At 60.3% G+C, this 24,507-nt stretch overlaps 10 protein-coding genes across 10 annotated transcripts; 3 read left to right on the top strand and 7 right to left on the bottom strand.

The window, feature by feature from the left end:
* Nucleotides 1-754: 754 nt before the first annotated feature.
* SPRG_09821 (hypothetical protein) lies at nucleotides 755-2,379 on the bottom strand (the record flags this gene model as incomplete). Its single annotated transcript, XM_012349471.1, has 5 exons — nucleotides 2,204-2,379; nucleotides 2,041-2,157; nucleotides 1,622-1,995; nucleotides 1,369-1,573; nucleotides 755-1,316 (listed from the first exon to the last, which is right to left on the bottom strand). The coding sequence occupies exons 1-5, from the start codon at nucleotides 2,347-2,349 to the stop codon at nucleotides 755-757; spliced, it is 1,404 nt and encodes a 467-aa protein (XP_012204861.1). The 5' UTR covers nucleotides 2,350-2,379.
* Nucleotides 2,380-2,932: 553 nt separating this feature from the next.
* SPRG_09822 (hypothetical protein) lies at nucleotides 2,933-4,277 on the bottom strand. The gene is made up of 2 exons (XM_012349472.1): nucleotides 3,394-4,277; nucleotides 2,933-3,343 (listed from the first exon to the last, which is right to left on the bottom strand). The coding sequence occupies exons 1-2, from the start codon at nucleotides 4,231-4,233 to the stop codon at nucleotides 2,996-2,998; spliced, it is 1,188 nt and encodes a 395-aa protein (XP_012204862.1). The 5' UTR covers nucleotides 4,234-4,277; the 3' UTR covers nucleotides 2,933-2,995.
* A 1,261-nt stretch (nucleotides 4,278-5,538) lies between these two features.
* Nucleotides 5,539-5,946, bottom strand: SPRG_09823 (hypothetical protein; the record flags this gene model as incomplete). Its single annotated transcript, XM_012349473.1, has 1 exon — nucleotides 5,539-5,946. One exon carries the CDS (start codon nucleotides 5,944-5,946, stop codon nucleotides 5,539-5,541), a length of 408 nt encoding a protein of 135 aa, XP_012204863.1.
* Nucleotides 5,947-6,728: 782 nt separating this feature from the next.
* SPRG_09824 (hypothetical protein) lies at nucleotides 6,729-7,963 on the bottom strand. Its single transcript, XM_012349474.1, has 6 exons — nucleotides 7,768-7,963; nucleotides 7,567-7,725; nucleotides 7,415-7,519; nucleotides 7,212-7,364; nucleotides 7,028-7,157; nucleotides 6,729-6,971 (listed from the first exon to the last, which is right to left on the bottom strand). Exons 1-6 carry the CDS (start codon nucleotides 7,938-7,940, stop codon nucleotides 6,780-6,782), a joined length of 912 nt encoding a protein of 303 aa, XP_012204864.1. The 5' UTR covers nucleotides 7,941-7,963; the 3' UTR covers nucleotides 6,729-6,779.
* Nucleotides 7,964-8,988: 1,025 nt separating this feature from the next.
* Nucleotides 8,989-10,528, top strand: SPRG_09825 (dihydrolipoyl dehydrogenase). Its single transcript, XM_012349475.1, has one exon. It carries the CDS (start codon nucleotides 9,018-9,020, stop codon nucleotides 10,494-10,496), a length of 1,479 nt encoding a protein of 492 aa, XP_012204865.1. The 5' UTR covers nucleotides 8,989-9,017; the 3' UTR covers nucleotides 10,497-10,528.
* A 321-nt stretch (nucleotides 10,529-10,849) lies between these two features.
* Nucleotides 10,850-12,028, top strand: SPRG_09826 (hypothetical protein; the record flags this gene model as incomplete). The annotated part of the gene is made up of 6 exons (XM_012349476.1): nucleotides 10,850-10,867; nucleotides 10,917-11,050; nucleotides 11,095-11,196; nucleotides 11,264-11,480; nucleotides 11,534-11,638; nucleotides 11,693-12,028. The coding sequence occupies 6 exons, from the start codon at nucleotides 10,850-10,852 to the stop codon at nucleotides 12,026-12,028; spliced, it is 912 nt and encodes a 303-aa protein (XP_012204866.1).
* Nucleotides 12,020-12,755, bottom strand: SPRG_09827 (hypothetical protein; the record flags this gene model as incomplete). Its single annotated transcript, XM_012349477.1, has 3 exons — nucleotides 12,020-12,185; nucleotides 12,268-12,514; nucleotides 12,564-12,755. The coding sequence occupies 3 exons, from the start codon at nucleotides 12,753-12,755 to the stop codon at nucleotides 12,097-12,099; spliced, it is 528 nt and encodes a 175-aa protein (XP_012204867.1). The 3' UTR covers nucleotides 12,020-12,096.
* Nucleotides 12,756-13,578: 823 nt separating this feature from the next.
* On the bottom strand, nucleotides 13,579-18,903 carry SPRG_09828 (hypothetical protein; the record flags this gene model as incomplete). Its single annotated transcript, XM_012349478.1, has 11 exons — nucleotides 13,579-14,956; nucleotides 15,019-15,847; nucleotides 15,895-16,144; nucleotides 16,189-16,492; nucleotides 16,552-16,694; nucleotides 16,770-16,984; nucleotides 17,037-17,312; nucleotides 17,365-18,250; nucleotides 18,303-18,578; nucleotides 18,629-18,784; nucleotides 18,829-18,903. 11 exons carry the CDS (start codon nucleotides 18,901-18,903, stop codon nucleotides 13,666-13,668), a joined length of 4,701 nt encoding a protein of 1,566 aa, XP_012204868.1. The 3' UTR covers nucleotides 13,579-13,665.
* An 893-nt stretch (nucleotides 18,904-19,796) lies between these two features.
* On the top strand, nucleotides 19,797-23,032 carry SPRG_09829 (leucyl-tRNA synthetase; the record flags this gene model as incomplete). The annotated part of the gene is made up of 2 exons (XM_012349479.1): nucleotides 19,797-19,898; nucleotides 19,940-23,032. The coding sequence occupies 2 exons, from the start codon at nucleotides 19,797-19,799 to the stop codon at nucleotides 23,030-23,032; spliced, it is 3,195 nt and encodes a 1,064-aa protein (XP_012204869.1).
* A 288-nt stretch (nucleotides 23,033-23,320) lies between these two features.
* On the bottom strand, nucleotides 23,321-24,302 carry SPRG_09830 (hypothetical protein; the record flags this gene model as incomplete). The annotated part of the gene is made up of 3 exons (XM_012349480.1): nucleotides 23,321-23,798; nucleotides 23,841-24,075; nucleotides 24,126-24,302. 3 exons carry the CDS (start codon nucleotides 24,300-24,302, stop codon nucleotides 23,368-23,370), a joined length of 843 nt encoding a protein of 280 aa, XP_012204870.1. The 3' UTR covers nucleotides 23,321-23,367.
* Between the last annotated feature and the right edge of the window lie 205 nt (nucleotides 24,303-24,507).

A 24,507-nucleotide genomic window follows, 5' to 3' on the forward strand; every position in this document is an offset into this window, starting at 1 on the left:
TTGTGTTGCATCGACTGCTGCTGTCCGTTAGAAGCATAGAAGCGACCATCAACGTTGATGCCGTCGATGGGACTTGCAAACGAGAATGGCGCGGTGTCACGCATGTGGCACGACGAAGAATCGCGTCGACATGGCCATGGTGGTTGTCATTGGTAGATGGTTCCCATACGAAACGATTCCATTACGGTCGGTTCCCACCAGAACTTGTCGCCCGATTTGAAGACGCGTCATAATGACGTGTCGTCGTGCGACATGTTGACATCATCCTAGAGCAAGAAACTTTCTTTGGCGTACTCAGCACATGACACGTCGACCGATCGAGATGCCGCACTCGCACACGAGCACGCCCATGAAGATTCAAAGACGCAGCTATGCCACAACGCCTAGGCAACAATACCAAAGTTGGTGCTGGAGAAGGACGTAGATCATACCCTCTGTAATGTAGTGCGACGGTAGTTCTTGTCTTGGATTTTGTTCACGCGTCTAGAAAAATGCAAACCACACTTCGGCGCTCAACCTTTCACTATACTCAACTCTCTGTCTTCAACCATCTGTGGCAAGCGACAATATAGACTGGGTCCTCCTCTGGCGCCAGGAAGCAGAATGATCGAACCCTACCCGTACCCTAACCCCACCAACCAAACTCGCTAAAGATATGTATAGTACGCTGTGGGCACGTCGTGTTGGATGCCACGCCGTCGGCAGCAACCACAGCAGACGGAAGCACGGTAGATGATACACGATATGTAGACACTTAGACGGACGACACGGAGGAGCGTTTCCGCATGAGACTTCGAAACATCCGGGGTCGGTCCTTGGACTCTTGGCGAAAACGAAGCGTGAGCGGGCGCGTCGCGTCGGCGAGGGCCCAAAGCGTATGCTGCATGCCAGCGTACTCGACGTGTGTGTGGTGGTTGATGCCGACGAGGCAGTCGCCGACGTTGACGCCTGGAAACGCCGACTGGAACGCCGGCGAGAGCGCGACGACGACGATCTTGACGCGCTGGCCCTTGGCGTCAGCGATGCCTTCCAGCGACAAGCCAATTAGGCCCGGCGTCGTCACAACAATGTCATAGAGCGACTCGGTCTTTCGCTGGGGTTTTGGCGCCTCGAGCCGGACGAGGCTCACGGTGGCCATTGCGGCAAAGCGGTGGACGCCCGAGGCCGCGACCACCGCCGGTGGCACGACCTCGCTCGTGGCCGAGCTCGTTTCCCAGTCGTCGCTCGTCGACGAACACGACTCGAGGGTGCCTAGCTCGAGCGCACCCGAGTCCTCGGTCGGGTCTTGGTTGTCGGAGACGGTTTGGTTGTTGCCACTACATGATGCCACGTCAGAGAAGTCCAGCGCTTAGCATCGACGTGGTATACCGCTGACGCAACACGAGGTCGTTGACACTCTTGACTGACACCGTTTGGCCAGAGTCGAGGTCCTTGACGCACAGCGTGTCTTCGAGCGCACGCATTGCCGCCGCCGACAAGGCCACTGGCGTCGGGCGGTACTGCTCGTAGTAGATGCGGTACATGGATGGCACGTCGAGCACTTCAGCGTCGAGAGTGATGCAACCGACGTGACCTAGGAAAGAAGCTTGCACCGAACATACCTCTGTCGTCGTCGTCGTACCTGGCGGCACGGGGATCGTGCGCGACATCTGCTCCCAGACAGGCACGGACGACTGCAAGTCGACAATGCGGATCCGGTCCAAATGGCTGTGGTCCGATGGCGCATGGAACATGACCTTGAGCGGTTGCTTGAACTCGTGCGTCGGCGCTGGGATCTCGAGCGCATAGCCACGGTCGGCCATGTGCTTCTCGACGATGCCCCAGCAGACGCGGACCGCCGACTCGTGCGACAGCATCTCCGTGTGCTGGAGCAGACTCCGCGCCTTTTGGACCCGCGGGAACGAGAGGTCGGAAGCGCCAAAGCCAAAGATGTTGTACTCGACGTTGGCGCCTCGGCGGAGCAGTTCGTGGACGACGTCGATCGCGCCGCCGGCGCTAGGCCATGATGAGCCTCGACGCATCCATACCGACAACACGTACCACGCGTAGTGCAAGCAGCTCCAGCCGCGGGCGTCGGTGTGGTTGATATCGCAGCCGGCGTCGGCGAGGATCACCGAGATGCGCAGGCGCGTGTCCGTGTCCTGCTTGATGGCCAGCCTACAGGCGCATGAGCCTCGAGATGTCGTTGCGGGAGAGTATGTACATGAGCAGGTTGCGCCCACGCTTGTCAATGTGCTTGAGGTTGACGCCCTTCTCGATGGCCAAGCGCACGCCCTCGACGTGGCCATAGCGCAGCGAGTGCACGAGCATCTTGAGCAGCGCGACATGGAGGAGGCTCTGGACGCCCATCGTGATCTCCGCGACTGGCCCTCTCCCCAGCGAATAAAAAGATTTTAATATTATTGCACCGCCGTTACACCAGGATACGCCATTTTATATTACTCGCCTCGTCGAACGCCATCAGATTTCCGACCCGGCGGCCGGCGCCGTCGCGCTCGCGGGTCGACCTCCCATGACGATGGTCATGGCCATGGCCACAACCATGGCGGCGAATGTACGAGCCGAACGCGGGGTCGCTCGTTGGCAGGCCCAGCGGCTATCGACCGATCGAACGGGCCAACAAACGCGCCTGGCTCGCCTCTTCGTCGACGCGATCTTGGCACGGAACCGAGTGCGCCGTGTGGCATTCGCGCCGTCTGGCGATGACGAGCGAGCGCGCCCCGGATGCGCAAGGTCGTCGGTGTGGTAGAGAGCATTGCAGCACAGAGAGCGAGCCATGCGCAGAGACCTCGGCACGACGAGCGAATCCTGTCCCTGACGTCTCTCGGATACTGGTGGGCCTTGCGTGGCCGGAGGCGGACGATGCCCATGTGGCTTACGGACGATGTACAGCGATGCGCACGAGCTCGACCAGGCGGGTACGACGCGGGCAAGATGGTGCAAGCGATGGACGATGGTATTCAAGATGCATTACATATCAACGACGTCGCTGCGACTAGTCTTCGTACATCCACTTGTTGCGGATGCGATGACGCTTGCGCTTCTTCTCTGCGTTGACCTTCTTCCAGTCAATGTTCTTCTTCTGGAGCGCTTCCTTCATGCGCTTGGCCTCCGCGCGGTTGGCTTCAAACGCGGTCATGTCGAAAAAGTTGCTCATTTGGCGCCCGGCCTTGTCGCTCGGGACGCCGGCCTTGGCCCAGTAGTCGTTGTCGAGACCCGCGCTCGCAAACCGCCCGCTCACGAGGCTCATGCCGGCCGTCGACGTGTAGTCGTACCCGACGCGCGAGGCCATCGATGCGTTCGCAGCCGCGGCTTGCGCATCAACCGGGACCCAGTCCGCGTTCTACATGCAAAGCGTGAGTGCACATCGTATGCGGACACACTACCACGTACGCCGGCCGCGATGCCGCCTTCGGTCGGGACCTCCCACTGCGTCGTGCCCGTCGCCGCGTCGTGGTAGTAGTAGCGCTGCGTGTTGGTGTCGAAGTGCTGCTGCCAGCGCGCCGAGCTGCCTGACGCCCCCACGTTGCCAAGGATCGAGTTGAGGCGGTTCACCGGGTCGTTGGCACTCGGCGCCGACGTCGTCGTTGTCGGTGCGGTTGCCGTCGCCGCCGACTGCGCCTTGGCCGCCGACGAGTTGGCAGCGGCGGTCGCCGCCTTGTTCATCCATTCTTGGTACTTGGCGCTGCCCGAGACGACTTCGGTGCTCGCGATGGCCGACCCGTCCTGGATCACACCATCGACGGGCTCTTCCCACGTCGTTTCCTTGGTGCGCACGTTGAAGTAGTACGGCTTGTTGGTCGTCGCGTCCATGTACCGGTAGTAGTCGGGCGCCTTCTCATCGGCAAGAGGCGTCGGCTTGGGCGCGTCTGCGATCGCGCCAAAGGCGTACTCTTCCTCGATGTTTTCGTCCACTTCTTCGTCGTCGTCTTCGCCTTGGTCGGACGTGTAGAACGTCGGCGCCTCCCACTGCGTCTTGCCCGAGTTCATGTCCGAGTAGTATGGCTTCTGGGTCGTCGGGTCAATGTACTTGACCCAGAGGCAACCATCGTCGTCGGCCTCGATGAGTTCGTCGGCCTTGCGCTTCTTGCCGCCCTCGCCGTCGTGGCCAGCCGTCGCCGCAAAGTCCTTGGGCTCATCCCACGTGGTCTCGCCCGTGGTCTCGTTGAAGTAGTACGCTTTGTTCGAGTCCTCGTCCACATGGCGAACCCATGCGCTCGTCGGCGGGCTCATTCTGGACCGCGGAATCCTCGTTTCGGTCACTGGCCGGCGTGGCTTGGCGTATCCCGCTTAAGTGCGACGTTCGACTTTTTCCACGCCTCCTTAGCCACCCCTCGACTGCAACCAGATGGAACCTGCAGACCTTGACGTGTTGCAAGCACTGCAGCGTCGCTTGGAGGTCGGCGTCTCTGTGAACACACCTTCTGTCCACATGCGCTCCGTCTCCATACTTGTATTAATACATCCTGCATGCTCCGCGCGCTTGCTCAATCATCGAAAAATTCCCACCGCATAAAACCAGCTGACCGTGCAAGCAGCTCCAGAGGCGCTGCCGGCATGTCTCCTTGTAGTGCACGTCCCTTTGCACTCGAATTACATCCAAGAAGGCAGTGCACCAAGAGTCCACGCTGCGGAACGCCGTGGAAGCTGTCGTGGACACTCGGCGACCTTACTAATGCCTTCAAAATGACGCAGCAAGAACAACGGCGCGGTGTGCATACCACGTCTTGTGTCCCACGAGGCATGTCATATAGCTAGGTAGACGGCCAGTGCAGACAAGCACGTGCATGGGCTTGCAAGCTAGTAGGTCGCGCGTCGACTCTGGCATTCCCGGCCCTGGAACGGGGAAAATGTGGTGATTGTAGCCATTCGAATAAAGACGCGGCGCCAAGCCACTTGATGTTTGTATGCACGTACAAAGTCCGGTCCAACGCGCATTTTTCTGTACAGTCTGTCAATGACACGACAGCTTGCGCGGATCATGGGTGCGAGAAGCGGCGCGTCGGCGGCCCGTGCTACCGTATTACGCTGCGGCTTTGTCGCTCTTGGGGCGTCATCACGTTGCACTGCGGTGCCCTTCCTTTGGTCAGAATTTCTCAACCTCGTGCTGCGTCGTTGTCGCTGCGTCGCCGCAAAGGGGTCGATTCGCTTCACATCTTGGGCGCCGTCGGGGCGGGAACGTTTGGTAAACAGCCCTCCCGCATCCTCCAACACATGTGCTCAAGAGTAGCATGATGCAATGTATATCGTTGTCGCCCCGTGGTTGTCGCCTCTCGTCTTCTTGAAGGAAGCATACAACTTCATTGCCCGCTCACGGATGATGTTGGCTACCTGCAATTGAAATGTACGCAGCGAAGCGGGAGGTGTCGATGCAAGACAGATCAGCGTCCACGACGGAAGCCAGCGAGAAGGCTCCAGTACCATCGACAACAACGAGAACGACACAAAAATGATGTTTCTGGGCAGAATAAATTAGCAAATGTGGAGAGGGCGACAGCGTCCAGACGGGAAACACGACGACGACGACGACGGCGGCGGCTAGTGGTAGGACCACGTACTCGGCGACCCGAGCATTTCAAATTCGGCCGAGTCTTCGGTGAGTTCCATGGACGTGAGCAAAATGTCAAAGTCGATCTGGGAGAGCGGCGGCAGCTCCTCGGTGACGCCGTCGACGGCAAACGCAATGGGTTCGAGGTCCAAACTCGACGTGCGCTGGAGGGCCTTGGCCTTCTCGATGAGTTCGCAGTACGCGAGCACGTCTTTAGGCCGCGTGGACGGCGACCGCTGGTCGAGCGACTTGCGCTTGAGCATGTAGAGCTGCTGCATCGCGTTCGCCTTCTCGCGGTGGTACTCGCACAGGTTGTGCAGCGATCCATTTTTCTTGCTCGAGCGGGCGTTCAGGCACGGCTTGTTAGGGTACTTGCAGAGGCTCGGATTGGGCTCCATTGGAAAAATTGGTAAGTGACAGCTGTGCTATCCATTTTGTGTAGAGAGGAGGAGGAGCATCGCCGTCGTCGTCGTCGTCTCGGTGGTGAACCACCTTGTGTTTTCGAGCTACTCCAGCTGCTGAATCAGGCGCGTCAATGAGCGAGCGTGCAAACTGGTGTCCTTCTGTCCAACCTGTGTTGTGATTGGCTAAAATGCAAAATGAGTGCCAGCACGCCATTTCATTGGCTACTCATGGCCCCGGCGCGCCGCCGTGACAAGGGACTCATCATGCATGATGCGCAGTCGGGGAACGGGCAGGCGCATTGCGTGGCTCTCCGTCACGTCTGCATCTCAACGAGTATCGACGACGACATACGAAGCTCTTGAAAGTGACGCGCGGGTCCCACACTTCAACAACATGCTTGTGTAGACAGGCCACACACGCGCACTAATCGCACGCGCCTCAATGCCTCAAGTATGCGTCGCTCCCGCTTGTGTGACTCCCTTACCGGTATGAACGCGTCGGCGGTGGTCTTGCACACATCGGTGGTGCGGCCAAAGACGCGTGGGTTTAGACAAGACGCCACTTGGGCGACATGCAGCGTGGGACTGCGCGCCGCGCACCTGCGCTGCCACGTGACACGAAGGAATTTGTGGCTGCAAGCGACCGTGAGCCGCCGTGCGTCATCTTGAAGAGCGCCATGCACGAGACCCATCTCTACGCACCAAAAGTAGCTTGGGGGCGCCAGAGAAAGGACCAAGAATGTACGCACGAGGTACACGACGAGACGCAAAAGACGTTGGAGTTCAAAGGTGGGTCTGTTGTTGTCTTGCTTGCATACCGTCACTATCTACAACCGCAGCTTCTTCTTGGTCGGCTTGGTCGCATCCGGCTGGTTGCGCTTCTTGCCTTTGTCGGACATGCGCTTGGCGAGGCTCGCCTTGCCTTCTTCGACCTTGTTCCAGTACTGCCCCGTCGTCGTGCGGAAGCTGGCCTTGGGCGCACCCGTGTCCAACTCGACGAGCACCATACGGTTGCCAATCTGTACAACACTCGCGCGTCAGCTGCCACGGATCACATGGCGGCAAACGACTGCACCTTCATGCCACTCTTCTTCGTGGCGGCGACGGCTTCGGCTTCGGTCTCAAACTCAACGTACCCAAACCCCTTGGAATTTTTCGTGTGGTTCCACACGGGGAGGCGCACGCTGATGATCGTGCCGCAGGATCTATTGAGAAGACATGGGTTTTTGAGTTTTGAGAATGCAAGACGCATGTAGTACTCGAAGGCTTCCTTGACTTCGGCGTCCGTGATCTCGTACGGCAGCTGCTTGACAAAGACCGTTCGGCAGCCCTTGATGGCCTTGGTCGACTTGGACTTGGTCAGCACCGCTTCGAGGGTGCGAGGCGTCTCGGCGGGTCGGACGCTTAAATAGCTACAGACGCAAAGCATGAGTCCTCAGCAGCGCTGACATGCAAGCATTACCGCTTCATCATGTACTGGCCGTCCATGGCCAGCGCCTTCTTCGCGGCCTTGTCCGAGTCAAACACGATGTGCGCATACCCGCGCGGCTTGCCCGAGTCCTGATACCTATTGCACATGCCTCAGCGCTACATGCGGAGAAGCGGCAGGCGTACCGGGGCATGCGCACTTCCTTGACGGCGCCACAGGCCGAAAAGTGCGACACGAGCGAGCTCTCGTCGGCGTCGTACGAGATGCCTTCGACGTACACCGTGGCCTTGGTCTTCTCCTTCGCAGCTTGCTTGAGCTCGCTCGCATGGTCGTCCTGCGCAGCGCTACGGCGGCGTGAGCCACGATGGTTGCGATGGAGGTGCTACCTCTCGGCGTCCTGGACGGCGCTGTCATCCTCATCGTCGTCGTCGTCCGAGTCGCTGGCCTCCGAGTCCGAGGCCGCGAGCACGGCCTCCTTGACCTGCTTGGGCTTGGGCTTGAAGAAGGCCTTCTCGGTCTCGTCGTCGCTGCTGCTGTAGTCGCTCTCGTCGCTCGACATGGCTCTCCTGTGTGTTGTGTTCAACTCGCAAACGGAACCAATCTATTGGTGCTGTTTAAAACTGTTTGATACACCTTCCTGCGACTGTTCAAAACCGACCGCGGATGCACTTTCGGCACAGTTCGCCAGAGGACTCAAAGGCCCGATACGCGTGACGTCATGGCGTAGCATCGCGACAACAGCTACTATCGACGGCGATGGATGCTGCACTCACCGCCCTAACGCATCCTGTATCCAAGAGAGCTCCAGGCCATGCGATGCACCGTGGCTTTGTGCCATCAACACTCGAAACACTCGAATCTGGAGAGCCCACCCTTTCTTGAACTTTGTACAGTACATGTCCGACATACCCATGGTGGCCCACGGCGGCGAGGAGTGACGCGGCGACGGTGGCGCCGTGGCTACTTCCACCCTTGTCGACGAATGTGCACTTGTTGACGTGCACGTTGCACCTACAATCTGATAGCTGTCTCCAATGCGGCTGCTCATGCCAGGGGACTGTTTTGCGCAGCGTTGGCCATTTGGGTCCCATCATGACCATCCCGCCATGTCATCTCGCTGCCCAGCGAAGCGTGGTGATGTCGCTCATATAGTTTTAAACACTGTTGGAAACACATGCGGACCAATCACGGGCAGCGGGGCCAATAATTGGAGGGGAATCGGAGGTCCCGCGAAAGTGCGAAGCAGCCACCGCACTTTACCGAGGGTGGTCGTGCCCCGTGTATTTTAAAATATAGATTTAATGTACACTTGGAAACGGTATAGACATATGTGAAAAGAGATGAAATGCGTGGGGGCCTGAGACAGCTCGCAAGGAGGGGTCAGCAACGGGCAGGCGGTGACGGCGCCGCTAAAGCGAGGGACGTGCCCGTTTGCATAATAATATTGTGGTTTTCACTATACGCATCCCATCATAAAAAGGCACAAAATCCATCTTGACCTTGGTGTTTGTATTGCGTTGCGTGCATAGCACAAAAAAACACTGCCGCCATGGCATCAAAAACATGCAAAAGCTCGCGTTTGCGGGAAAAAAAATCCTCGGGAATTCACTTTGTAATTTGGTTCATTTACGAGAGCATGCTCGCCGTTCGTTCCAGCGCCCGCAAGTTCCTGCGCCCCAAGTTCGCGGCGGCCTTTAGCACCGGCTCGGACTACGACCTCGTCGTCGTTGGCGGTGGCCCCGGCGGCTACGTCGCCGCCATCAAGGCCGCGCAGCTCGGCCTCAAGACGGCCTGCGTCGAGTCGCGTGGCACGCTCGGTGGCACCTGCCTCAACGTCGGCTGCATCCCGTCCAAGGCGCTCCTCAGCGCGACGCACAAGTACCACGCGGCCCAGCACGACTTCAAGAACGTTGGCATTGAAGTCGACGGCCTCCGCATTGACTTTGCCAAGCTTATGGCCTCCAAGGACAAGAGCGTCAAGATCTTGACGGGCGGTATCGAGGGCCTCTTCAAGAAGAACAAGGTCGACTACATCAAGGGCTTTGGCAAGATCGTCGCCAAGAACCAGGTCAGCGTCGCGCTCAACGAGGGCGGCAACAAGACCGTCTCGACCAAGAACATCCTCATCGCCACGGGTTCGGAGGTCACGCCGTTGCCGCCGGTCCCGGTGGACAACGAGGCTGGCAAGATCATCGACTCGACGGGCGCGCTCTCGTTGAAGCGCATCCCGGAGCACCTCGTCGTCATTGGTGGCGGTGTCATTGGTCTCGAAATGGGCTCGGTCTATGGCCGCCTCGGTGCCAAGATCACGGTCGTCGAGTACGCCGACAAGATCTGCCCCACGATGGACTTTGAGACTGGCCGCGAGTTCCAGAAGCTCCTCAAGAAGCAGGGCATGAACTTCCAGCTCGGCCAGAAGGTCACGGCCTCCAAGGTCGAAGGCGACAAGGTCACGCTCACGGTCGAGCCCGCCGCCGGTGGCGAGGCCACGACGATCGAGTGCGACACGGTCCTCGTCGCGACCGGCCGCCGCCCGTTCACCAAGGGTCTCGGCCTCGAGGAGATGGGCATCCAGACGGACAAGTTTGGCCGCATCCAGGTCGACCTCTCCAACTTCAAGACGAACGTCGACAACATCTTCGCCATCGGTGACTGCATTGAAGGCGCGATGCTCGCGCACAAGGCCGAGGAGGAAGGTATCTCGTGCGTCGAGTCGATCGCTGGTGGCCACGGCCACGTCAACTACAACGCGATCCCGGGCGTCGTGTACACGTTCCCGGAAGTCGCTAGCGTCGGCAAGACGGAGGAGGAGCTCAAGGCCGCCAACGTCGCCTACAACGTCGGCAAGTTCCCGATGATGGCCAACTCGCGCGCCCGCACGGTCGGCGAGACGGACGGCTTTGTCAAGATCCTTGCCGCCAAGGACGACGACAAGATCCTCGGCATCCACATCATTGCGTCCAACGCCGGCGAGATGATCTCGGAGGGCGTCCTCGGCCTCGAGTACGGTGCGTCGGCCGAAGACATTGGCCGCACGTGCCACGCCCACCCGACCTTGAGCGAAGCCTTCAAGGAGGCCTGTAACGCGGCCTACGACAAGCCGATCAACTTCTAAATTGTAACGTCGCTAAGATCCTTTGTCTGTACCGCTGTCCTCATGACGTGGCGCATTGCTGCAACCGCCATGCACCGTGCAGCGCCCGAAGCGCCCACTTGCGGAGCGAGCTGAGGACAGGGTCTCTACCAGTAGGGCCCATGTCGGCCGTGTTGCGGCTCCTAGGTCCATCGGCGGCGTCAAGACCGTTCAGATCTGAGCCCGTGTGCCAGCCGCAGAAATTGCGATCATACGTCTTCACACTGATAGGCATTCCAGCCAATCAAACGCAGCTAAAAATGCAGCAGCCAATCACAAGCGGCCAACTATCAGGCGCCCGTTGCTGCCATTTCCAGTTTGCACCACCAGCGCCGATGACCGAGACTGCCCAGGTAGCCTAACGACAATGAGATCGTAGCGGGACGTAGCTGGTACGCATAGGTGCCGACGCGCCGCTTCCTCCTGTACGGAGGCACGGGCTGGATCGGCCAAAAGCTCCTGGCACTCTTCGCGAGCCAAGGCGACCACTGCGACGTGGGGCGCGCACGGCTCGAGGATCGCGCCGCCGTTGCCAAGTACGTACATCGAGGACTACGGATTCGCGTCACAGCCTATGTAGGGAAGTGCTTGCGTTGGCCCCGACGCATGTCATCAACGCCGCCGGCGTCACTGGCCGGCCCAACGTCGACTGGTGCGAGACGCACCAAGCCGAGACGATTCGGTAAACTGCTCCTACTTGATACGAGAGATCTCTCTACGTAAGCTCACACGGAGGTGCTGCGTACTAGGGCCAACGTGGTCGGCTGCTTGAACGTCGTCGACGTGTGCCATGACGCGTCGCAGGACGGCCGCGGGACGCCAATCCACTGCACGGTCATTGGCTCGGGCTGCATCTTTACGTACGATGACGCGCACCCGATGCACAGCGACAAGCTCTTCACCGAGGACGACCGCGGCAACTTTACCGGATCGTTCTACGCCAAGACCAAGGGCATGTTAGAAGAGGTACACCATCCTTCATCACGATGATGTGCTCGATGGACAGATGAGGCATGTAGATGCTGCGCTCGTACCCAAATGTGTGCGTCCTGCGCTTTCGTATGCCGCTCTCGGACGACCTCCATGACCGCAGCCTCCTCACCAAGCTCCTCCGCTACCCCAAGGTATTCCGCCTCCTTGCTTATGTGGTCTCGAGGAATGCACTCGACGATGGATAGGTCATCAACATTCCCAACTCGATCACGGTGCTGCACGACCTGTTGCCGGCGGTCGTGCTGCTCGCCAAGCAGCGGAACGTTGGCGTCTTCAACTTCACAAACCCCGGCGTCATCTCGCACAACGAGCTCCTCGACTTGTACATTCAGTACATCGACGCGTCGTACGTGTACACCAACTTTGGGCCGGTTGAAGAAGCCGCCTTGTGTCAATCGCGCTCCAACGTCGCGCTCGACTCGTCCAAGCTCCAGGCGGCCGTGGGCTCGACCCTCGTGATCCCGCCCATTACCGCGTCGCTCCACGCCCTCTTTCGGCGTATGTCGCAAGACCGAGCATAGAGAATGATTAAGCACATCAAGCACATGGCGGCGTTGAGAAGAAGAAGAGCAGAAAAAAGGCGGAAGCACTACAAGATGACGCAGTTGGGTTCGCCGTCGACGGCGAGGAGCCCCGAGTCGCGCTCGATCTCCTTGATCAAGTACGTAAAGACTTCATCTAATACACAGTACAGCGTCATCATCGTGGCGGCTACGGGAAGATATATGCACGTACTGATGTTTCGTTTGTTTGGCCGAACACTCGGTGAACGGGCAGCCCCAGGCGCGCGCGATGGCCTGCGCCTCGTCCGTCGACACTTGGCGGTTGCGATCGAGGTCCGACATGCTCCCGATGAGCACGCGCGGCGGCTCGGACCCGAGCATGTTGATGAGCTTCTCGTTGATGAGCTTGAGCTTCTCAAACGACGTCCGCGACGTGATCGAGTAGACAAGGATGTAGCCATGGACGCCGACGGACGCGGCCTGCGAGAAGTGCGAGTACTCGTCCTAGGCAGACGTGTGCATGACGCGGCGGCGAGGCGAACAGGCCGATTACCATGCCTGCGGTGTCGACGATGTCGGTGACAAAGTGGGCGTGCTTGAAGCGGATCGTCTTGTGGAACGTGTTCTCGATCGTCGGGTCGTAGTTCTCGACGAAGCGGTTCTCGACAAAGCACGTGGTGAGCGACGACTTGCCGACGCCCGGGTACCCAAGCACCGTGAGCTTGCGCTGGACCTCCACGACCATCGTCCTCCGACTCGAAATGCCAAAAAGCCAAGTCGCCAACCGCCTCGTCCTAATTAGGATATCAAAAGACCGAATTTCAGGCACTTCAGGCGCGTGGCAAGACGGGACGACTGCATCTGGGTAGTACTACGTGTGGATCGATCGGATCGGGATCGTTTGGCTCGACACTACTGCACTCGATCATACACTGGTAGGAACGTTAGTGGGGTACCAGGCCTGCAGCGGATTAATTAATTAAATCAGATGAACAACTGCAGTTGTCGTTTTACGGCTACTCGATTTGACTTGTCATCGTCGTCGTCGCTGGTGGCGTCGATCGCGGCAGTCGTTGGTGCGGTCCTTGTACCGGGCTTCCCGTTGCTTGGTGCTCGAGCTTTTGGACCGACGTGCTGCTACTGCTGCGGAGGGTGCGCTGTGGTCGAGTGCGTAGCTCGCGTCGTCGTCACGCCGCGGGCCGTCCCCGGCTTTTTGTCTTTCCTGCGCTCTACTGCGCCATCACGGGCCTCTGCCGATAAGGGCTTGCGATTCGATTGGATCCGATTTGATTCTGGCAGAAAGTGACAAGTCGTCTTCTCTCAATACTCGGAAAGGACGCCTCCAAGACAAAGCACCGCGTGGTGACGAGACCAAGGGGTAGGGTCCACATTTTCTGGGGGAGGTGGGTAGGGTCTGTACGTCCACGGCGCTCCGTCTTGACGTCCATCCTCCCAGTCGTCGCGCGATGCAGGCCAGCGATTCCGATGAGAATATATATTCTGAATCCCAGCCATGTACAACTTGCGTCGTCAACTCCGCCGACAGCAGCAGAACGGCGCGGAAGCATCACATGTACCCATCGTGTTTAAACCTATATAATCTTGTCTGTATATCGTCGTATTTCGTGGAAACGGGGGACGTTGTTGTCGTCGCTTCAATACGCGCTCGTCCTTGCATACGACGCCCGTATGCTCGCGCCGTCGTCGTCGTCGTCGTCATGGTTGTTGTTGCTGCTCGCGCGGCGGCTTTTCCGACGGGCTTTGACGAGCCCGGACGCGCCGCCCATCGCCGGCTCGTCGTCCGTGCGCAGTGGCTTCTTGTCGCTGAGCCAGAGCGGCACCGCGTCGCTACCGCCCATGGCGACTGTCGGGATCCGCCCATATGCGTTGTTGCAATCGCCGTCAGTCTCGCCACCGTCCTCATCGTCGTACGTGAGCGATCCATCGCGCGCCGAGTTGGGCGGTCGAATGCAGACGTTGCCAAGCGCTTTCGTGTCGTCGAGCGGCACGGACCGCGGGGGTCGCAGCGCGGCGATGCGCCGGACGTGCGACGCGCGCGAGCCGCGCACAACGACCACCGGGTCTTTCTTGACGTCGGCACTCGCTTCGTCGTCGATGAACGTCTGGAGCTTGCGCTGGAGGATACCGGAGCAGACGGCGATGGCTTTGGACAAGGCGACCGCGTCGTGGGCTTGGAGGAGCTGGAGCACATTGCGCGTGCAATCGTGGACGTGGGCGCTCGGGTGGGGCAAGCACGACGACCCGAGGAACGGCACGACGTTTTCGACGCATAAAATGTCCTTTTGCCCAGCTTGGGGCGATCCGCGAACGCTCTCTTGCAGCATTTCGTCCATGAGCTCGAGTCGGAGCGAGAGCTGCCACATGGTACCGAGATGGCTCTTGCGCTTCTCGTGCGATGACGCATTGGGCGACGACCGATCTTCCGGCGCGCTCAGCACCGCGGTCGAGACCACGTTGCGCCCGACTGCATGGCGCTTGGAAGTCGCGCGGAGCAGCGCCATGACCTCATGTCGCACGCGCACGGCAGGGTGCGACGCCTGCTGCAAAATGCTGCGGATCGTCGAACTCAGAATCAAATTCACGCCCCACTCGCCCCACGGAATCGCATACACAGCGTGCGCCGGCGCGTCCACAATGAGACCGAGGAGCCGACACGTGGCGAGCGCGACCGGTGTCGCAGTGTCGATGAGCAGTTGCTTGCAGAGAAGACAGAGGATCTCCCAAATGCCCTTGAGCTTGGCGTCGTGGCCACGCTTCGGTAGCCACTCGAGGAGCTGAAGCACGCCTTGGCGGCGCTTGATGCTCACCGGCGACGCGAGCAGCAAGCAGACGTCGCAGCCGACGTACGCCTCCATCTTTTCCATGTCGACGCCGTGGTGGCCGCGCGCCGACTCGACTTCGGGGGCCGCATCGTCTTGCAACGGCCTACGCCCATTGGTCCATATTACATACGATGACGCCATCATCTCATGACGTGGCACACGTACGTGGCATCCTTCTTGATCTGCACGATATTGCGCGTGATCGCTTCCCGCACCGTCGCCTTGAGCGTCGAGAGACACGCATTGACGTCGACCGAGCCAAAGCGGGTGTCGGTGCCGCCTTTCGTCACGTCGTAAATGGCCGTGTACGCGGCGACGGCGGCATTCCGAACGTCCACGTGCTTGTTTTCAAAGGCGGGCACGACGACCGATAGGATCGGCGCGACGTCCAGTGGCGTCGACTTGGCCGACTCGCGCACAAGCGACGTGAGCAGCATGAGGATCTCGGCAATCGCGACCGGCGACGATCCGAGCAGCTGCGTGTACTTGTCGAGGAGGAAGCCGCCGACGACCGCGCCACCGACGTGCGGCAAGCCCGCGAGCGTGTGCAGCAGTGCAAACGAGTCGGACCGGATGCGCTGCTTCGAGTCGCCGAGTTTCTGGATCACGACGTCGATGGCGGTGCGGAGTGTCGAGCGCACGACCACGTCGCCACCGGGCACGAGTGGCAAGAACTCGGTGGCCACCACCTGCATGAGCCGGAGCGCGCACTGATAGACGCGGGCTACTGTGTCGTTCAAGAGGAGCTCCAGCGCCTCGGAGAGCACGAGGAGCGTGGTGGCGTCTTGCGGCAGCGCACTCGCGTCCGACGACTTGACGGACGAGAGCACCTTCTTTTCGATTTCCCGCACCGCGGCCTCGCGCTGGGCCCAGTTCTTATCCACGAGACAGCGCACGACGCCTTCGCCGAGCACGGGCAGGAGGCGCGCGCACTCGGTTTCTTGCTCGGGCGTGAGCGCAGCGCCGTACGGCAGCGCTGCATCGCATGCATTGCCTACACACAACGCATCGTCGTCCCATTTGCACCTCGAATGTGCGTACCCGCATGGGGCGCTGAGAGCGAAACACTGGAGAGTGCGGGTCGGTGCTTGGTCGACGACCCGGACGCGGTCGGCGGGCGCGGCCCTGACGTGCCCGGTCGGATCGGGTCCACCGCGATATCAAAGTCGTCGACGTCGTCCATGAGCAGATCGCTTTCGAGGACGCCCATCTCGACGAGCTTGGAGATGAGCTTTTGGCGCGCGCCCCGCGCGAGGCCATTGAGGAACGGCATGGTCGCTTGCCGGGCCACCTAGCAGACCATTTGAAGCGACACGGAAAGAGACAAATCGAAACCTTGAACGCTTCCGAAAACACTTGCAGCGCCGCGTGGCGCACGGCCGGGTCCTTGTTCTCGCATGACGTGACCGCGGGCTGCAAGACGAGGCGCAACGGGAGCGCACCGCCGGCTTCTTTGACGCCAAACTCGAGCATGAGCTTCGCGAGCAAGGTGAGTTTGTTGGCGAGGAGCGTCGTCGATGTCGCGGCTGAGGATGGGATCTCCTCGACGACCATTTCCGGTCCGATGAGGGTCTGCCGCGACAAGAAGAGGAGGGCGTCCTCGCTCACGACTTGGAGCCGCGCCTTCGAGTCGCCCAGCCTACCGACACGTCATGTGAGAAGACGATCGGATATGACGTCTGAGTTGTGGTTGTGTACTTGTGGACGATGCGAGAGATAAGCGGGCGCAGCACCTTTTGCAACGCTGCTTGGCGCGGCCCGTCACTCGTTCCACTGCCAATGAGGAATTCCATGAGCAGCCCGACGAGGAATTCCATGAGCAGCCCGACGCCGGCTTCGTACTAGAACGCACATGAAATTAGTATCGATAGATCGATAGATAGATAGATAGATAGATAGATAGATAGATAGGATACCACGGCGTTGACACGGTCACTGAGCGCGCTCGTCAAGATCTTGTCCATGGCGGCAACGACGTTGGCGTCGGACACGTGGCACGTCTTGCTTTCGAGAAGTCGTTGGAGGTAGCTGAGGCCTTCGACGCGAGGCGCCCACGCGTTCGAGTAGAGGCAGCGCGCGACCTTGTCGCCAAAGCAGGCTTGCACGCACAGGGCTTCGTCTTTAAACTGGTCTACACATGGTAACCAATTAGACTATCGCACAAGCTGGATAGATAGATGTACCTTGGACGGGCTCGGCGTACGGCAGATCCGTGTCGCTGAGCTCTTCCTTCTTGTCGCTCGTCGCGAGGAGGAGCAGGTTGACGTTCGGGGCGCTCGTGTCCTTGAGTTTTGGCGTCCGCGTCTCCGAGAGCCGCTTGCTGTTTTGAAGAGCGGCCTTGAGCCCCTTGTTGATGTTGCCGAGAAGCGACGGCTTGACTTGACCGACGTATTTGAGCAAGAGCGAGTCTGCAAACGACAGAATCTGATCGCCAATCTCATCGGCCGTGCCCTCGAGTCCTAGTCCATCGCGTCGTCATCCATCATCTCCGATCGATGCCAAGTCGTCTACCACTCGACTCGCTCGTAATGAGAATGGCTTGCACGAGGAGGTCGATAGCGGCCGTGCGCACTTTCGCATTCGAATGCTCGAGCGTCAAGCCGCTGATCTTCATCGCATCTTCAAAGAGGAGGCCGCTGCCTTTCGAGAACCGGTACTGGCTCGCGATCGCGGTCAAGAGACGAATGAAGACCAAGATATGGCGCCATCCCGCGACGGCTTTGCTTTTTGGCAGCATCTGCGTCGTAATGTTGTGCGTCATCCGCGACGTCGCGTGCTCGCTCTTGCACGCGAGGAAGAGAAGCGACGTGACCGCTTCGCTCGCCTCGCGCTCATGAGCCCCGGCCGCGCGCGTCAGGAGGACATCGATGATCTCGGCGATGCGCGGATGCGCATCGTGGTACGCGACCGAGTGAAAGGCCGATGTGGCGAGGACGCTGTTGAAGGCGGCTTTGAGCAGCGGCATCGAGCTCGAAAAGACTTGCACGACCGAGTCCCGCGCGGCGAGAAGCAGGACGTCGCAGGCCGCATCAAAGATGGCCGCGCTCGGCTTCTGCTGCTGTTGGACGGCAAGGACGACGTCGGCCACGCCTTGCTGCCGCGTCTTCCACTCGCTCGAGCCGAGCTGGCGCGCAGTTGCGGCGCCAAACGCCTTGGCAATCGCTTCGGAAATGGGCTTGCGGGTCTCGTCGTCCGACGCAGCGTCGTCGTTATCGTCGCCACCGCCGCTCGTGTCGAGCCCGTCGTCGTTGGCTTCGAACGTCCCGTGCTCCGCATACGTCGAGAGGAACGCTTGCGTGTGCCCAGACGCGAGGTCCATGGGCGTGACGCCCAAGCCATCGGCAGCGTGGAGGTCGGCGCCAGCATCCAGCAGCACCTTGGCCACGTCTTTGCGACTCTAATGGATATGAACAATGAGCTCTGGAATAGAGGAAGCGTGCTGGATGGACCTGGTGGCATGCGTAGTGGAGCGGCGTGACGCCGTTGATTGCCGAGCCCGCGAGGTCGGCGTTGCACTCGACTAGAAAGTCGACAATGTCGACGTGGCCCTTGACGCACGCGGCTTGAAGTGGCGTAAAGGCAATGTCGTAGCAGCGGTCGTCGGCGGGTTTGGTCATGTGCGCCTTGCCACTGTAGTCGGTATCGATGTCGGCGCCGTTCGAGACCATCCACTTGACGAGCGGCAAGTTGCCGCAGTCGGCGGCATAGAAGAGCGGCGTGTGGCCCTATGCAGGCGGCGTCCATGCAATGTAGGCATGCGATTCGCATGACGTACCCGCTTGTTGGGCTCGTTGAGGTACATGCCCGACATGAAGAGGTACTTGCACGCATTTAAGTTGCCATTGGAGCACGCGATGTGCATGAGCGTGCTCTCGGTGCTCTCGTCGACGAGGCGGTTGACGTCAAACGCCTTGTCGTCATCCGAGAGCTCCTGTGGCTGCCATCAGCGATGGCCTCCATGGCGACCGTACGTACCTCGATGAGGCGCTGGACCGTCCCGAGGTCGTTCGACTTGGCGGCCGCGAAGATCGTCTGCGCCAGCTCCAGCATGCTCCGGTCCCGAAAACAACCCAACAAGAACAACCAAGGGCCGGCCCGAAACGACTCGTGTGAAACTGTTGCGCTATCATGATTGGCTGGAAAATTAGTATTTCAGCCAATCATCGCGAGGTTGAAGTTGCTCGACCCATCCCAGCGTTTGCGCATCCGTCGCCCTAGCGTCCATCAGTCTCGTACGACGTCTGCTATGTATGACCGCGACTGGTTGCGGTCATTGACTGCTGCCGCTGGTGCGCACATGTCGGTCGCTGTACCCCGCTCGCCCTTTGGCCCCTGTACCTGTAGCGTTCTGTAGGGCGGCATGTAGCGTGTTGTGGGGTGGCATGGAACGCCGTCTCGCCAAGGATCGCTAGCGGCAGAGGCCACCTGGTTAACGTGATTGACGCGGAATGTCGTCTCGCCAAGGGTCGCTAGCGGCAGAGGCCACCTGGTTAGCTTCCGTGGTCGCCGCACCATGCACTGGCATTTTGCGCAGACGCGACCGGCTGTCGCCGTATGTAGCTGCGTGGTCCAAGCGGGCCGATGGCCCAACGGTTGGTCATTGCACAACGGCCCATACCTACCTAGCCGAGTTTGCCGAGCGACCCGTATCACCATGCCAATAGGACGGGCGATCGGCGGCGGCGCGCTGGCTGCTTGCTGTGGACATTGGCTCCAGCGTCCAGCTCGGCGAACAGGCGTCGCTGGAAGGCTGGCGTCGCTGGCGGCCATGCGCCCTTGACTGTTGGCCACGTGCACGCAGCCACGTGCAGCTGGCGCCGGCCCGACCTCCATTCGCACCGATGGTCGCTTGGGCCGACCACAAAAAGTTTCCGATCCTGCATGATCCGCATAGTTTATCCGGACATGGGATTTCGCAATCGGGTGGTCATTCGTGAAATTCCATGGCCGACAAGGTGAGTACCAAGCTGAGCGCAATGGAGCTCGCGGACTCTGCGGAGAAGAAGTTTGGCCGGCGCAACCACCTGCGGACGATCGAGGAAGAGGTGCAGAAGCGCTGGGAGGACGCCAAGGTTTTGAGCGCAAGGTCGACCACTCGAAGAAGAAGTTCCTCGCGACCTTCCCGTTCCCGTACATGAATGGCATGATGCACATTGGTCATGGCTTTACGATCACCAAGGCCGAGTTTGCGACGCGGTACCACCGCCTTAAGGGCGAGAACGCCATGTTCCCGTTCGGCTTCCACTGCACGGGCATGCCGATCCAGGCCGCGGCCAACAAGCTCAAGGCCGAGCTCGACGAGTTTGGCTTCCCGCCGCAGTTCCCGGTCGATGCGCCCGAGACCGTGCCTGCGCCGTCGAGCGCGCCCGTCACGAACGAGTCCAAGGCCAAGGGCAAGAAGTCCAAGACGGTCGCCAAGACGGGCGGCCTCGTGCGCCAGTACGACATTCTCTCCAAGATGATCCCGGACCTCGAGATGATCCCCAAGTTCAAGGACCCGAACTTTTGGCTCCAGTACTTCCCGCCGTACGGCGAGGAGCATCTGCGCCGCTTTGGCCTCGCGACCGATTGGCGCCGGTCGTTTATCACGACCGACGTCAACCCGTTCTACGACGCGTTCATCCGCTGGCAGCTCAACACGCTCAAGGAGCGGTCGCGCGTCAGCCGCGGCAAGCGTCCGAACGTCTACTCGCCGATCGACAAGCAGACGTGCGCGGACCACGATCGCCAGTCGGGCGAAGGCGTCGGCCCGCAAGAGTACACGCTCGTGAAGCTCGAAGTGCAGGCGCCGCTGCCGGCCAAGCTCGCGTCGCTCTCGGGATTCAAGGTCTACCTCGCGCCCGCGACGCTCCGCCCGGAGACCATGTACGGCCAGACCAACTGCTTTGTCTTGCCCGACGGCGACTATGGCGCGTACCGCATCAACGAGACCGACGTGTTTATCATCAGCCGTCGCGCCGCGCGCAACCTCGCGCACCAAGAGTACTCGCGCGTGTGGGGCAAGGAGGAGTGCCTCCTCGAGCTCAAGGGCTGGGACCTCCTCGGCCTGCCGCTCTCGGCGCCCCAGGCGACCTTCAAGACGGTGTACACGCTGCCGCTGCTCACCATCTCAATGGGCAAGGGCACGGGCGTCGTCACGTCGGTGCCGTCCGACTCGCCCGATGACTACGCCGCGCTCCGCGACCTCAAGCAGAAGCCGGCCATGCGTGAAAAGTACCTCATCGCCGACCACATGGTGCTGCCGTACGAGGTGGTTCCGATCATTGACATTCCTGGCTACGGCGAGACGGCCGCGGTCAAGCTCTGCGACGACCTCAAGATCCAGTCGCAGAACGACAAGGAGAAGCTCGCCAAGGCCAAGGAGCTCGTGTACCTCAAGGGGTTCTACGAAGGCGTCATGCTTGTCGGTAGCCAGAAGGGCCAGAAGGTGTGCGACGCCAAGGCCGGCTGCCGCCAAGAGCTCTTTGACGCTCACCAAGCGATCCCGTACTGGGAACCCGAGTCGACGGTCATGTCGCGCACGGGCGACGAGTGCGTCGTCGCGCATCTTGACCAGTGGTACCTCCTCTACGGCACGGAAGACTGGAAGCAGCGCGTCTCGGCGCACATTGAGAACCCGGCGGCGTTCGAGACGTACAACCCGATTTCGCTCGGCGAGTACCGGTCGACGCTCGAGTGGCTCAAGGAGTGGGCGCCGTGCCGCCAGTTTGGGCTCGGCACCAAGCTGCCGTGGGACACGGAGTTTGTCATCGAGTCGCTCTCGGACTCGACGATCTACATGGCGTACTATACGATCGCGCACCACCTGCAGACGAGCGTCGACGGGTCGGTGGGCGGCCCGCACGGCATTACGGCCGCCGACTTGACCAAGGAGGTCTTTGACTTTATCTTCCTCAAGGGCCCGGCCCCGACATCGTCCAAGATTTCGCTCGCCGTCTGGACCGAGCTCCAGACCGAGTTTGAGTACTGGTACCCGGTCGACCTCCGCGTCTCGGGCAAGGATCTCATCCGCAACCACCTCACCATGTGCTTGTACAACCACGCCGAGATTTGGCGCGACGACCCGTCGAAGTGGCCGCGCTCGTTCTTCACCAACGGCCACGTCCAGGTCGACGCGCAGAAGATGTCCAAGTCGCTCGGCAACTTCCTCACGCTCGAGTACTGCTTCACCGAGTACGGTGCGGATGCGACGCGCTTCGCGTGCGCGGACGCTGGCGACTCGATGGACGACGCCAACTTTTCGCGCGACACGGCCAACATGGCGATCCTCCGCCTCACGACCGAGGAAGAGTGGATCAAGAAGACGATCGACGAGAAGGCGACGCTGCGTGTCGGCGCGCTCAACTTCAACGACCGCATGTTTAACGCGCAGATGGACGACATCATCACCCGGACGGCATCGCACTTTGATGCGATGCAGTGGCGCGACGGCTTCCAGGCCAGCTTCTTCGAGCTCCAGATCGCCCGGGACTCGTACCGCGACGTGTGCACGCGCGGCGGCTTTGGCGTCCATAAGGACGTCATCTTCCGCTTCATCGAGGCGCAGACGATCATGCTCGCGCCAATTTGCCCGCACATTTGCGAGCACTTCTGGACGCTCCTCGGCAAGCAGGGCTTTGTCGCCGACGCGCTCTGGCCGACGGCGGCGCCGCTCGACTACAACCTCCTCCGCGCCGGCGATTTCTTGACCAAGTCGCTCAAGCACTTTCGCGACGCCGTGCTCAAGGGCGCGGTCGCCAAGAAGGGCGTGAAGGCGCCGGTGACCAAGCCGACGCACGCGCACGTGTACCTTGCCGAGGCCTTCCCGCTCTGGCAGCAGACCGTGCTTCGCTTCATGGCGACGCTCATCGACGGCAAGTCGTTCCCGAAGGACTTTATGGGCCAGCTCAAGACGCTCGTGGCCGGCGACGCCGACCTCAAGAAGCTCACGAAGAACGTCATGCAGTTCGCGGCCTTTGTCAAGGCCGACGCCGAGCTGCGTGGCATGGATGCGCTCGAGCTCAAGATGCCGTTCGACCAAAAGGCCGTGCTCGAGACCAACAAGGTCTACATTGTCAAGTCGCTCGAGCTCGAGGACATGAGCTTCCACTACGTCGACGGCGCGGCCTCGATCGAGGGCGCGGACGCCAAGAAGATGGAAGTCGCGGCCCCCGGCAAGCCCAGCATCTTCCTCTACTAAGCAACCGTCGGTAGCTTTGGCAATATATCATCAACATCAGCATCAACAGCAAGAACACTGACATGTGCATGTTCACAACGAGGTGGCGACGACCTTACCTGGTGCCTCAAGACTCCTTGATGCAATTGCACCAAACCATCGGCCTTACGTTGGGACCATCCAGATGTTTATCCAGCAGGACCCCGTGTGTGGATAGTCGCTGGATAGAACAGAAAAGTTGGATAGAGTGGATAGTCGCTGGCGAGTTGAGAGAGGTGGCAGAGTGGCAGAGTGGATAGTGGATCCATGGGCTGGAATTTGATATTTACACCTGTACAACGAGGGTAGACCAGTGACTACCACAGACGCGGCAGCAAGGTCGCGCGATGCAGTGTCTTGGCCACCGGGAACGTCGCTTCGTACCACGCAGCGGCGCGGGCCGCGCTAATGGCTTGGTTGACGCCGACCCAGGCCGCGAGGGCGACGAGGTTCATGTGGCGGCCGCTCGTCAGCAGCACAAACGACGCGTAGATGAGAATTTCCGCCAAATAGAGCGGACTCCACGTGTGTTCAAACCAGTCGCCAAACGGCAGCCCATACGCGCCGTGGCTCGCGCGCTTGAGGTTCGTCAAGAGGCCATTGCAGCGCATCTGGTGCACACTCGCATAGAGAAAGAGGCCAAGGCCCGCGAGCACAGAGGCGATCGAGGTCGTATCCTCGGACGCAGCCGGGTCCAAGACGACCGAGAGCGACACAAGGATGTAGTGCCCGACGCCAAGAAGGCACGCTAGAACGCATGAGATCCCGCGAGTGAGCATCGAACACGTACCCGACGCATGCATCGTGGACGCGCCAAAGTCGGTCATGGCCCAGCTCTCCATCATGCGGCGAAAGAGGTGGCATTGCAGCACGACGAGCACGAGCAGCGTCGAGGGATGGATCGCCGAGAGATGCGGCGGCAAGAAGGGCGCGATGGGCATCGGCGGGTGCCACGCGCACACGAGAACGAGTCCGTTCCAGAGCCAACCGATCAGGTAAAAGACGCCAAAGTAGCCCTTCCACACCTACGCCATTGCAGCGTGAGCGAGGCCCTCGGCTGGATGCATCATGCGACCTGCCACGAGGATGCGTTGCTGGCAAAGCGGCCGTGCAACGAGAGCGCATGGAGCGGCGGGAGGACCAGGCTCGCGAGCGCTGTAGCACTTAGTGTGAACCAGATACCGCGCAAGATACTGCTGGCGACGGTTGGGTCCCGCCACGCGGCCGCGCCGAGCGTCATCATCATGTCCATCGCCTTTCGCCAACGGCAAAGTGGCTGCGGGCTGTGATTGGTAGCCTTTATCCGGATATACCGGATACGATACGGGCCAACACAGATTTTGACATCCATCGTCGACGCGATATCCAGAGAGAGATTCGATCTTGGCTTGTATCACCGAGACCGCGCTCTTTGGTTAGAGGCCGATTACACTTGATTTCGTGCTGTGTATTTTAAA

The sequence above is a fragment of the Saprolegnia parasitica genome, assembly GCF_000151545.1.
Source record: "Saprolegnia parasitica CBS 223.65 unplaced genomic scaffold supercont2.54, whole genome shotgun sequence".
Classification (NCBI taxonomy): Eukaryota; Oomycota; class Saprolegniomycetes; order Saprolegniales; family Saprolegniaceae; genus Saprolegnia; species Saprolegnia parasitica.

Bases quoted from the DNA above. Each gene is read 5' to 3' on its own strand.
- SPRG_09822 (XM_012349472.1), bottom strand. From the start codon at position 4,233: ATGAGCCCGCCGACGAGCGCATGGGTTCGCCATGTGGACGAGGACTCG. The intron at 3,344-3,393 runs GTACGTGGTAGT...CTTTGCATGTAG, and splicing joins AAGGCGGCATCGCGGCCGGC to AACGCGGACTGGGTCCCGGT.
- SPRG_09824 (XM_012349474.1), bottom strand. From the start codon at position 7,940: ATGTCGAGCGACGAGAGCGACTACAGCAGCAGCGACGACGAGACCGAG. The intron at 7,158-7,211 runs GTACTACATGCG...TCTTCTCAATAG, and splicing joins GAAGTCAAGGAAGCCTTCGA to ATCCTGCGGCACGATCATCA. The intron at 6,972-7,027 runs GTGCAGTCGTTT...AGTGTTGTACAG, and splicing joins CGAAGAAGAGTGGCATGAAG to ATTGGCAACCGTATGGTGCT.
- SPRG_09825 (XM_012349475.1), top strand. From the start codon at position 9,018: ATGCTCGCCGTTCGTTCCAGCGCCCGCAAGTTCCTGCGCCCCAAGTTC.